Here is an 11611-nt window from a genome sequence, read left to right as displayed (position 1 = left end):
AAGTCTCTTAATTTAAAAATTTACTTTCCTTTTTACTTTTGTTTCAGATTTAAATCTTTTACCCAAAGTGTAGGTGCTTACTAAGTTTTATTCTTGTTGTATCTTTGTGTGTGTGTGTGTGTGTGTGTGTGTGGCGCCAGCTCAGCCCACCAGGGGGCGGGGCTGGCTGGCATGTGGTGCTGGGGGATTGAACCGTGGATCCTGAGCTTTGCTGAGCTTATTCTAAGCAGGTGCTTTAGACCACTGAGCCATCTCACCAGCCCCTAGTGTTTCATTCTTAAAATATAATACGTGCAGTAAACTGCACACATCCTGAATGTTCTGTTCGGTAAACTGTTGCACAGGTACATACCCATTTAAATATTAGGTCGGGATATCAGGTGTGTCCCATGCCAGCAGGCTTTCTCACATTTGCTGTTGTTAGTAAATCTCCTCTTCTTCCCAGTGAGCATAATTCTCACATAGGTTCAGCCTGGCCTGTTGTGAACTACATAACTGGAGCTATGTTTGTTCAGTGTATATAGTATGTACCATTTGCATCTGGTGTCTTTCATGCTGTCTGATTCACCCAGGTAATGTAGGCTAGTAAGTCATTCCTTTTCATCACTGCATGCTATTCCATTGCCTAGCTACATCATAACCTACTGTTTTACTCTTATTATATCTTTGTATTATTTTCAGCTTGGAGCTATTTTTTTTTTTTTTTTTCGGAACTGGGGATTGAACTCAGGCCCTTGCGCTTGCCAAAGAAGCATTTATTCCACTGAGCCATCTCCCCAGCACCTAAGAAAGATGAACTTGAAGGTTTTATAGGTAAATGGATGCAACTAGAGACCACACTCTTTTTTTTTCTTTGGCAGAACCAGGGATTGATCTCAGATCCTTGCATTTGCCAGTCAAGTGCTTATCCTACTGAGCCATCTCCCCAGCCCTTGGAGCTATTAAAAGAAAGGTTCTATGAACATCCTTGTGCCTCTCTTTGAGAGGATAAGTTCTCTTTGTGGTGGGCATATATGTAGGACTAGAACTGTTGGGCCATAATACAGTATCTACAGAGGTTGTCTTGGCTGATTATTCTAGGCATTATGTCAAACACTATAATGTGTATTTTTTGTCTGTCTCAATGAATCATCATACAGTCCTTTAAAGTGGTCACCTCATTTAGTGGGTGAGTAAACTGAGGTAGACGTGGGACATGACGGAGCCAGAATGAGCTGAGCCTGTGTGTCTGCGGGGCCCCTGACCTCTAAATGGGTGCCACCCCGTCCACCTTGAGGGGCAGAGCCCAAGTCAAGGGCACCAGTCCTTCCAAAACAAAATTAGCTGTGATATAAGGTCGTTGCCTTTCTGGTGCCTCGGTTGCCTTATTGTTAGACTGGGAATAATAATAGGAACCGTCTCCCAAGGCAGAAATGAGCAAAGCCCTGCAAAGCTGGGCACAAGTGGGAGGTGCTCCATGGTAACTTCCGAGTCTCAATCACTATGCTGCGGTTCTGCAAGAGAACATACTTGCTTTGGGCAAGTATTTCTTTCTACACCAATTTAGTGGTGTAGAGCCCTCATGTATGAAACTAATAATTTCTTTCTTTCTTTCTTTCTTTTTTTTTTTTTTTTTTTTTTTGTGGTGCTGGGGATTGAACTCAGGACCGTGCTCTTGCCAGGCAAGTGCTTATTCTACTGAGCTATCTCCCCAGCCCCTGAAACTAGGGGGAAGGTTTTTTTGAGGGGGAGCCTGCTCAGGATGCCTTCAGGGCAGGTCTGGTTTGGCTTGAGGAGATCAAACCACAGCATCCTGAGCCTGACTGCTTTGTTTCAGCAGGCACTTAAACACCTGAGCTAATGGCCCCCCTCCCAACTAATAAAAGGTTCATATTTAGGGAATTTGGGTAAAAGGTACACGAGAATCCTTCCTATTCTTGCAACCCTGCTGGAAGCTTGAAATTACATCACTATTAAAAGTTAAAAACCCCAAAGTGCCCAAGCCAGGATGGCACCTGCCATGAATGTTCACTGCCCCTCACCCTGGTGCGAGACTCCGTGCTGTGGTCTCGGGCCGCTAGCTCCTTGCCTTGCCACAGTCTGGCTAGTGAGAGCCTGGGTAGCCTCCATTTCTGAGATGCAAGTGGGAAAGGGGTCTGCTGCAAGCTCCAAGCTGCCCCAGGCTCTGCGCTCTTAGCCTCAAGCCGGCTGTTGACTCCAGCCTTTGTGGGAGAGCAGGGGTGGGTAGGCAGAGGCATTTCTTCTGGCCCTAGGAGAGAAGAAGCCTGCCCCACGGGTGTGGTAGAAGGATGGTGTCCCAGGGCTCTGCTGGGAGCAGGTCCAGCACAGCTGAGCAGCATGCACTGCCCTGTGGGAAGGTCCCCGGATGGCCAGTGGCGTCACCAGTACTGGCTATGGTAGTCACTCTATCAAAGGAAACAACATGGCCTGGAGTGACCTGGAGCTGGCTGAGGGGGGAGATTGGCTTTTGGAGGAACAGCTCGCAGGGTGGGGATGGGAGCGTTCCCCAGCAGTCTAGACCACTGTCCAAGCTAGAGGGACCTCTGGGCCTGGCAGCCCATCAGTGGGGTGCCCTGGGAAAGTCTTGTTGGACCGAGGGGCAGCCTGGGCTGGGCGGGAGCTGCTGAGGTCTCTGGTCTGGCGTGGTGAACAGCCCTGGAAGTCTGTGTGAAGAGAGCTTCTCTCCTGGCTGGAGGGGGAGCTTGGGAGGGACAGGGAGCTGTCCCCTCCTCTGGCAGCCCCCCCCCCCCGCATCACTAGGACCATCTGGCTTTGCCCCAGATTAGAGTGGAGGGTCAGTGTCTGGCAGCTGATGAGTCAGACCAGGAGGATTCTCCCCGAAGCCCAGCCGCCTCCCTCTTCAGCCCGGCCACCACCCTGCCCTGACGGAAGCAGGGATTGGAGTTTGGCCTGTCTCCCTTAAACTCCCCTCCACATACCCTGAGATTCAGGGGTGGGGGGCACGCAGGCTGGGTGAACTGGTTATTTTGCTGGGCCCAGAGGGTGCACCTAAGCACGTGGCGGAGCGCATGTGTCTGTGCAAATATCCTCCATTGTAAAATATCAGTGTTTTCATGGGTGAGTAGTAATTACTGGGTAATGCTTTAAAACCTTTCTGAAGGAGTGCAAAGCTGTTTTTTCTTTCTGAAGTCAGGAGTACATTAAAAGGATTACCATGTAGATTTGATTTTTAGATAACACTAAAATGGATCCCAAATGGACTTCAGCAGAGGGGATGCTGTCTCCTTAATGGAAAGTGCATGGCCCGAGGCTCAGCTTCCAGAGCCAGGCAGGGGGAGGGAGGAGGAGGAGGAGGGCCTGCAGGGGGCAGGCTGGCGGGCAAGGCCGGGACTGACAGCCTGGCCTCTGGGGAGCAGCTCCTCCTTTGGGGAGCGGGAGATTGTGGATGCCCCCCTTACAGCCCCTTCACCTTCCTAGGCTTGTTCGTGAGCCTCCCGGCCTGGCCCAGCGTCCACCTCCCAGCCTGGCCCAGGGTCCCACACTCTGTAGTATTCTTCAAGAAAGGAAGACGCCCTTGTAGTGTTTGACCCCTAGAGCTCTCATCAACCTCCAGTGAGAAGCAAGGGATGATTTTGGTTTTACTTATGGGGCAGGTGTGGAAACTGAGGCCCAGGGAGATCAGGGCATTCACTCTGACCACCTGGCTGGTGGTGGCCAATCCAGAGTGCAGTGTGAGTGCAGATCGTGTGCATGCTCTGGGGTAGGCTTGTCCCAGGATTCTTAGGTAGAGAAATCTCAAGGGTTCCTATTACCCAGGCCATAGTGTTCTATGTGTCAAGGGACATGAGACACTGGCAGGATCTTCATAAGAGCTTTGTGGAGCTGTGTTCACTACCCACAGGAAGCGTGACCAGGCCCTGGAGAAAGCCCAGGTGTAGCAGGCCCCCCTCTGGGCGCATTCAGGGAGGGGGACCAGGGCCAGCTCGTGGCATTGCTTCCTTGAGGCTTCCATGGGGTCCTGAAGGTGCCAGGTCCTGCTGGGGAGCGATTGCCATTCAGCTGTGCAGGGTCTGCAGCACGGTGTGCTGGGACCTGCCAGAGTGTAGGTCCCTGGCAGGGGCTCGGGACCCCAGGGAGGAAGCCAGCCCTGCTGTCCACTCAGCTGCCCACTCAGGGCACCAGCTGTGGAGGGACTGGGTCAAGAGATCCATGTTCGTATTTATCTGCATAGCTGTGCTGGCTATGGGATCCTTGCACAGGCCCTCGGAACAGCCATCCTGCTTGGGGGATCCCCAAGTCCAGCCTTATCTTTAATTTTCTGCACCTCGTACCTCCCTGTAGGCCAGACCTTGGAAAGTGCTTTACAGGTCCCCCAGCTCTCAAGGTCGTGCTCCAGGGGCTCCTTCTGTGACCCAACTGGATCCTGCCAGAGGAGACCAGGCAGGCCTGGGGACAGCTTCCTCTTGAGCCCCATCACTCTCTCAGGCCAATTAACCTTTAGAACTGCATTATGGAAATCAGGGGGCCGGGGAGATAGCTCAGTAGAATAAATACTTGCCTGGCAAGCACAAAGGCCTGAGTTCAACCCCCGGTTTCGCAAAAAAAAAAAAAAAAAAAAAAAAGTAAAGGAAATCAGGCAGCAAACTTCCCAGCTAGCAGACCCTGTGGGGACTAGAAGCAGGAAGAAGCCAGCTGACCCTCATGCATGCTCTGCAGCTTCTGTGACACCTCCTGCCTGCCCTAGCTGGTGCCACTGCCCCCAGCTTGCGGTGCCTGGCTCCCTCCCTGCAGAGTGGGCTGTTGGCCACTGCTTCTCCAGCAGGAGTCTGAGGATGCAGGAGAGAGGCAGAAGTCCTGGGGTCTGTTGGATTGGTGGCTTACACTAGCCCTGCCCTGTGGCATCTGGGACTCAGTTTCTCCATCTGTGGTGTGAGAGCATTTGACTGTAAGAATTGAGGGTTCTGTGGGCTGCCTTCTGTGGATTCTGAGACTGAGGCCTCTGTGTGGCTGCTTCTTCCCCTAGGTCTCAGGAAAGACCACACCAGAAGATGGAAGGGGAAAAAGGAAAAGTGGCCCAGGCACTTAGCCTTTGCGCGGGGAGGAGAGAGGGCTATGAGGCATGGGGAGCCAAACTCCGGCCCTGGAGAGAGCCCCGGTCCTTTGGAGAGGATGGGGCCAGTGAGAAAGACTTGAGGCCTTGCTGGAAAGCCGGGGCATTGGAGCACGGTGGCTCCATCGCCGCTCCATCCAGCTGTGCTTTGGTCAGGGAAGGAATGACCCTAATCCCAAGCCCTACTTTCATGAGGGGCTGGTTCTTGGGTGACTGTTATAGGCCACCTGCCTGGCGAAGTCACAGGTTGAGTCACAGGCTGACAATCTGGACCCTTTGCACTTCTCTCAAGCGCTCGGCTCCTAGTCAGAATCTGGCCCCACCCCCTCAACTGCCCCTGCCTGTAGTCCCATGGGAAGGGACTGTGTCTCTGTGCATGACCGTGCCCATACCCACACCTCATGCCTATGTACATGGGTGCATGTGAGTGTGGATACCCGCCTGCCAGTAGGCCCTGCCCCTGCAGTGAGCCCTGCTTTCTGAATCCTGCCTCCCCTTCTCTTTCCCTCTTTTCCCTCAATCTCTCCTTACCCCGTGTGTGTGTGTGTGTGTGTGTGTGTGTGTGTGTGTGTGTGTTTACTGAGAATTGAACCCAGAGCTTCTGCACTGAGCCAGATCTTTAGCCCCTTTCCTTTATATTTAGAGAAAAGGTCTCACACTTAATTGCTGAGGCGGGGCTTGAATTTGCCACCCGCCTGTCTCAGCCTTCCAGAGTGTAGGGATTATAGTCTTAGGACGCCACATCCACTCTCGCTTGTTTCCTGTGTGGTGGGATGCTCATATGAGCTGGGTGGAGCCTGGTAGCTCTGAGATTCTTATCCTGGAGGGGTGAACAGCTGTACAGCCTCTGGACCTCCTTTCCTGGGCAGGTAGAAGTTGGGCTCTCGTTGATGCCTTCCTGAGAGGAGCCCCTAATAGTCACCCAGCTGCCTCTGTGTGTACCAGGAGTTCCAGAACCTCCTGTTCCCTCCTGGGAGTGTCCTTGGAGCCCCCCACTTTCTTCCTAATGTGGCCATCATTTGGCACGTGTAGACAGAGGGACTTGGCCTGACAGGCTTGAAATGGTGAAACCCACATTGACCACTGCACTGTGAGGAAGACTTGAGTTGGCCAGAAAGATCTAGAAACTCTAGCAGACCCGTTCTTAGGCCCACTGCTGACCGCTCATGCCATGCTGGCTGTGTGAGCAGGGCTTTTGGCCTCCTTCATCAGACCACGTGGGAACTGCACAGCAGGCTGGGCCTGGGCTGTGTGTGCCCTGGATCCCAGCCGCCTTGGGCTGCCTGTAGCCTCTGGAGTGATCTTTGCAAGGCCAGGGGACAAGCTCTGCCATGCTGCCCAAGGGCAGGCTCTGAGGCCAGAAGAAATTACTGCCTAGAAAGCAGCAGTGTGGGACTCCTGGGAGCTAGGACAGGCAGCAGAGCCGAGCAGGGACCAACCAATCCCAGAAGAGGGATGTGTCTGGAGGCCCTGAGCCCTGTTCAGGTCCTGTGTCCATCTGTCTGTCTGTCCACCTGCAGGTGTGCCGATGCTCTCCGTCCAACCCAAAGGGAAGCAGAAGGGCTGTGCAGGCTGCAACCGCAAGATCAAGGACCGCTACCTGCTGAAGGCGCTGGACAAGTACTGGCACGAGGACTGCCTCAAGTGCGCCTGCTGCGATTGCCGCCTGGGTGAGGTGGGCTCCACGCTCTACACCAAGGCCAACCTCATCCTGTGCCGGCGCGACTACCTGAGGTGGGTTTGCCAGCCTCCTGGCCTGGCCTGCTCCGAGAGCTGTGGCTGGGGCTTCTGGGCCCAGGGTACTCTGCTCCCTTCCAGGCTCTCCACTCTTCACTGTGCCCTGCTTCCCGCAGATACTGGACAGCAAGGCCTGGTCTTTAATTCCGGGACTCCAGGTCTAGCCTGTCCCAGGTGGGCGTCTCTGGTTGTTGGGCACCTGAGGTAAGGTTTGTGAGGGCACCATCAGCCTGGTTGGAATCTTCCTGGAATCTGGGAGGGGATACCTCACAGAGGCTCTGAGGAGCAGGTAGGGAAGCTCAGACCTATCTGGGCCTTCCTCCCCCGTAGTTTCCTGCCCACCTCTCTCTCATGCCTCTCTTTTCAGGTATTGCTTAGCATTAGATATCCTATTGGGAGCCTGCCTATGTAGCCACAGCCTTGGATAAGGATGGCTCATGCTGGGGTTTAAAGATCTGGGCTTGAATTTGCTCAGAGCCTTTGGCTTCTCTTCTTCTGTCTCAGTTTACTCTCTGTGAAGTGGTGAAAAGATTCATGCTTCCCTGCTTCCCATTCCTATGGGCTCCAGCTCACCCTCCCTGACACCGACACTGGGACCCCTTCTCCTGGGGCTGCCTTCCCCAGTTAACCCTCCCTTAGGCTATTTCTGACCTCAGCAAGGCTGGAAGGAGGCTGCAAAGCAGGGGCCTTGGCTGAGACCCAGCACCTGCATTTGGCTCTGTCACAAGCTGCTGGATGGTGGCCGCCTTGTGGGGAGGAAGCCCTTTGCATTAATTAACAGGTCAGGGCAAGGGCTTGTGCAGCTCCCTCTGCTCAAATAGGGCACGTTGGAAGGGGCGGGGTTGTCAGCGGAAGCTGCCCTACTTCCCACACAGCCTGAGATTTACCTGTGGGCATTTTTTCTTTTAATTTCTGCCTTTTTCAACAACTTTTAACAAGTAATGCCATAAAATAGGACCTGAGGGTTAGAGCTTGTGGCCGGGGCTGGAGGGAGAGGCTGGGACCAGGAGGGTTTAACAGGGTGCTCCTGGGGATGTCACCCCTCAAGAGCCTGGAATGAGCCTTCAAGCTTAGACGTGTAGAGCATGTCCAGAGCAGCTGAGCCTACTAGGCCCAGGAGAGGGGGCAGCCCACCTGACAGTCCCCAGACCATGGAGTGGGATAGCAGGAGAACCCATGACATTCTGGGCCCTGACAGCTGCGAGGGGCTGAAGGTTTTACCCCGCATTCTGGCAGAGGTGAGGAGTGACTTTTGGGGCCAGGGAAGGGCTGCATCACCCTTGATCTTCTCAGGCTGGGGAGTGGCTCTCTGCAGCCAACACCTCTGCAGCAACAGCTTATTGGGCCTGGAGCGGGAAAGGTCCCGCTGGCCAGCTGGGGCTGTGGCCCAGCCTTTGTCTGCCTTTATCTGAGCCACCAGGCAGCTCAGCTGATGAATAATGCAGCGGGGCTCCTATGCAGGTGCCTGAGCTTGAGGTGGTCGAATGGGGGATCAGAAGGGCCTCCCACTCACTGCGTGGCCCCCTTGCCTTGCTTGGGGCTTGCCCCACCCATGTGCGGAAAAGAAACAAGGGGGAACATGGTCAGCTGAAACCCCTGGAACACCCAGCCAAGGACTGTCCTGCTTCAGGAGGGACTGGGCTCCCTGTCTTAGGGCCCTGCAGCCAGCAGCTAAAAGGATCGGTACCAGCTGCAGAGGGGCCATTGTGGCCGATGTCCTTGGGTCTTTCTCTGGGCAGCAGTTCTGTTTGAGAAACATCTGTGGACAGGACCATCTGGCCCAATATCCCCATTTTACATAAGGAGAAACTGAGGTGCAGAAAAAAAAAAGTACTTAAGCAAGTGATACAAGTTCACAGCGGAAAAATGCTTTAATGAAGCATTAATTTTACAAATAGGCTTCAGCACACAGTGGCATACAGCATAGCACCCCATCCTAGGAGCCAGGCCCAGGGTGAGGATCTCTCCATGACTCATTCCTGTTACCCATACCTGTTACCTGGAAAGTGGGGGCCCATCTGCTGTCCACCCGGGGTGACTATTGAGGTCAAATGAGGTTATCTTTGTAAGTTCCTAGACTACTGCCCCACAGCTGAGGAAACCCTCCCCTCCCCTGAGGTGTATGCCAAATGGGCCATAATTAAGAGTTGACAATAGTTCTATAACTACTGCCTTGAGAGGTGTATCTCAGCTTTTGACAGTTGAGATAAAGGAGGCTCAGAATAGCTCTGTGACTTGCCTGAGGTCATACAGCCCAGGCTGTGCTAGGCTTGTGTGAATCTGGTCTTTGCTCAGGGCCCAGCCTCAGTGTTCTCCTGCAGCCCTCAAGTGCTTAAGGGACCCCAGTGGGGACCTGGGAGAGGCCGTGGGCAGCATCAGCCAAGGCCTGATCCCCTACACAGCCTCCCTAGTGGGAGTAGAGTACCAGTTTCCCTCCAGAGGGCTGAAGTGGGAGACAGCTTTTGGAGGCCCCAGTTCTCCGCCGGGCCCTTGAGTCCTCTGTGCCCTTTCCTCGCAGGCTCTTCGGCACCACAGGAAACTGTGCCGCCTGCAGCAAGCTGATCCCAGCTTTCGAGATGGTGATGCGGGCTCGGGACAACGTGTATCACCTCGACTGCTTCGCCTGTCAGCTCTGCAACCAGAGGTGAGTGCTGGTCCGTGGCAGACCTGACACGCACCCCAGACCCGAGCCTGAGCCTGAGCCTGGGCGGGCTAGGGATGCTGTGGTGGGATGCGTGCAAGTGTGGTTTTGTTGCATGTTCGTGGCTGTGTGCCTGTTGTGAGGGGCATGCCTGTGAGTGTGTGTGTGTTTTGTGTATGCCTAAGCCTTGTAGTCAATTATGTGTACCCCAATACTGGCTGTGCACGTTTGGGACATTCTGTTGAATGTAATGATGGGGTACGTGTGTCCTGTGTATACATGGTGTGAGCATACCTGTACATGTATGTTTTTAAATGTGCTTGGACAGGTAGGTATGTGTACATGGATCTAATATTCACATATATACGCCTTTAAATGTCCAAGTATGCCCTTATGTACGTCACAAGTATGTATAGGAAGGTATGTGTACCTTTTCTCCTATATATAATTGTGTGCATGTGGGTGTGTGTACACCCTAGTGGGAAAGCATTCTCAGGAACGCATGGTGAAATCCTTTCAGGAAATCGCCACTCTGGTCCTTGTTCCTGGGTATCTGGTTCCAACCCAGCCTCTTTTGTAATCTTTTGGGCCCTACTCACTGCCCCAGCCCCATGGAAGGTTATGAGGCCCCAAGGAGCCAAAACCCTTCACCTCTGGCTAGGGCCTAATGCCATAAAGAAGGCCTTCTTCTAGGGCACCTCTGGCCAAGTAGGAACTCACACAAGTGTTTCCAGAGGGTGTGGTCTGCACTGGTCTGGGTTACTCTGGCCAGAGCACTGCTAGGAGAGCTTGGTGAGGTTACAGAGCCACCTGGTGGTCAAACTGGGATCTGCTGTCCCTGGACCAGTGACCCTGGGGCTCACCAAAGGCCTCCCCAGTGCTTGTGGAGGACTAGGGGTTCAAAGCATGGTATTCTTTTGGTAGCAGAAGAAATGGTGCACAGGTCACCTCGTGGAAGGATGTCCCAAGTAATTCATCGTTTCTGTTCAGAAGAAGCATGCCATTCACTAAGCCATCTTCTTAAATTGGGGAAAGGAACAGAGGCATAGAAGAAATCAACCATTTATGCCTCCTTCCTCGTCTCTGTCTCTCTCTGTCTTTGTCTGTCTCTCTTTCTCTGTCTCTTTGTCTCTGTCTCTTTCGTCTCTTTCTGTGTCTCTTTCTCTCTGTCGGTCTCCCCACTCCCCCCCCCCTCCCGTTTATTTCTCTACGACTGGGATAAGTTGCTCCTTACCTGTCCGCCAAACGTCTCACCAGCCCTTCCCCTGCCCCCATGGCAGATCTGAGGGTGGGAGGCCTGTGGCCCAGGGTAACTTGCCCGGTCCTGCTCTGAGACTCTTGTGATGCCCTCTGGGAAGTTCAAGGAGCAAATTCCCCATCATCCCATCTCCTACGTGGCCCATTCCCAGCCAGGCTGGGTCCTGCTACCCAGGAACCCCTCCTGTAGCTTCTCTTTCTTGCTTGGATTTTCCAGATTTTGTGTTGGGGACAAATTCTTCCTGAAGAACAACATGATCTTGTGTCAGATGGACTATGAGGAGGGCCAGCTCAACGGCACCTTTGAATCCCAGGTTCAGTAACACCCGGCGCCCGGCCTCCAGGCCCATCCAGCCTTCTGTCCACCTGCCCACCCTCCTGGGAGGCCAGCCGGCCAACTGCCACCATGGGCTGGCCAGCTGCTGTCCTGCCAAATGAGAACTTCTCCATCTTGGATGGGAGGGTGGCCCTTCCTCTCCTGCCCTGCCCCTCTGTGCGTGACCCCTCCTGGGGCCGGGCTGGGCCTGTACAGTCTGTCTTCTGTATATAAATGGGAACATTTATTTTATGAGAAATGTAATGCGATTTTATTACTGGCGTGGATTAAACTTATGAATGTTTCCGCGGACATTATACTGTGTGTTCACATGACTGACATGGACCTTGGGGTGTCCCCTCTCCTCTGGCCCTCAGTGACAGGGCACAGAGCAGGAGTGGTCCTTCAGCTTGCACTGTGGCTGAGCAGACAACACCAGGTTGGCTTTAGGGAGAAGCTGGAAAGAGAGGAAGAAAGGAAGGAAGGAAGGAAGGAAGGAAGGAAGGAAGGAAGGAAGGAAGGAAGGAGTGAATGAACTTAATCCCCCATCCCCAGCCATACCTGGGGTGCTTAACCTTCTGAGAAGGCA

At 53.6% G+C, this 11611-nt stretch overlaps 1 protein-coding gene across 3 annotated transcripts in view; it reads left to right on the top strand.

The window, feature by feature from the left end:
• The window catches only part of Lmo1 (LIM domain only 1), a 41607-nt gene extending 30277 nt beyond the window's left edge, over positions 1–11330 (top strand). For all 3 annotated transcript variants that reach the window (XM_023707601.1, XM_004647331.2, XM_012512999.1), the window contains exons 2-4: positions 6592–6805; positions 9327–9452; positions 10924–11330. In XM_023707601.1, the coding sequence (XP_023563369.1) occupies positions 6592–6805; positions 9327–9452; positions 10924–11029 (446 nt within the window). In that variant the 3' untranslated portion in view covers positions 11030–11330. The remainder of the gene's footprint in view (positions 1–6591; positions 6806–9326; positions 9453–10923) is intronic.
• The last annotated feature ends 281 nt before the right edge of the window (positions 11331–11611 follow it).

This window comes from Octodon degus, unplaced genomic scaffold (assembly GCF_000260255.1).
Source record: "Octodon degus isolate 3935 unplaced genomic scaffold, OctDeg1.0 scaffold00302, whole genome shotgun sequence".
Classification (NCBI taxonomy): Eukaryota; Metazoa; Chordata; class Mammalia; order Rodentia; family Octodontidae; genus Octodon; species Octodon degus.
Note: the sequence above shows the minus strand (reverse complement) of the source record. Positions and strands in the feature narration are given on the sequence as shown.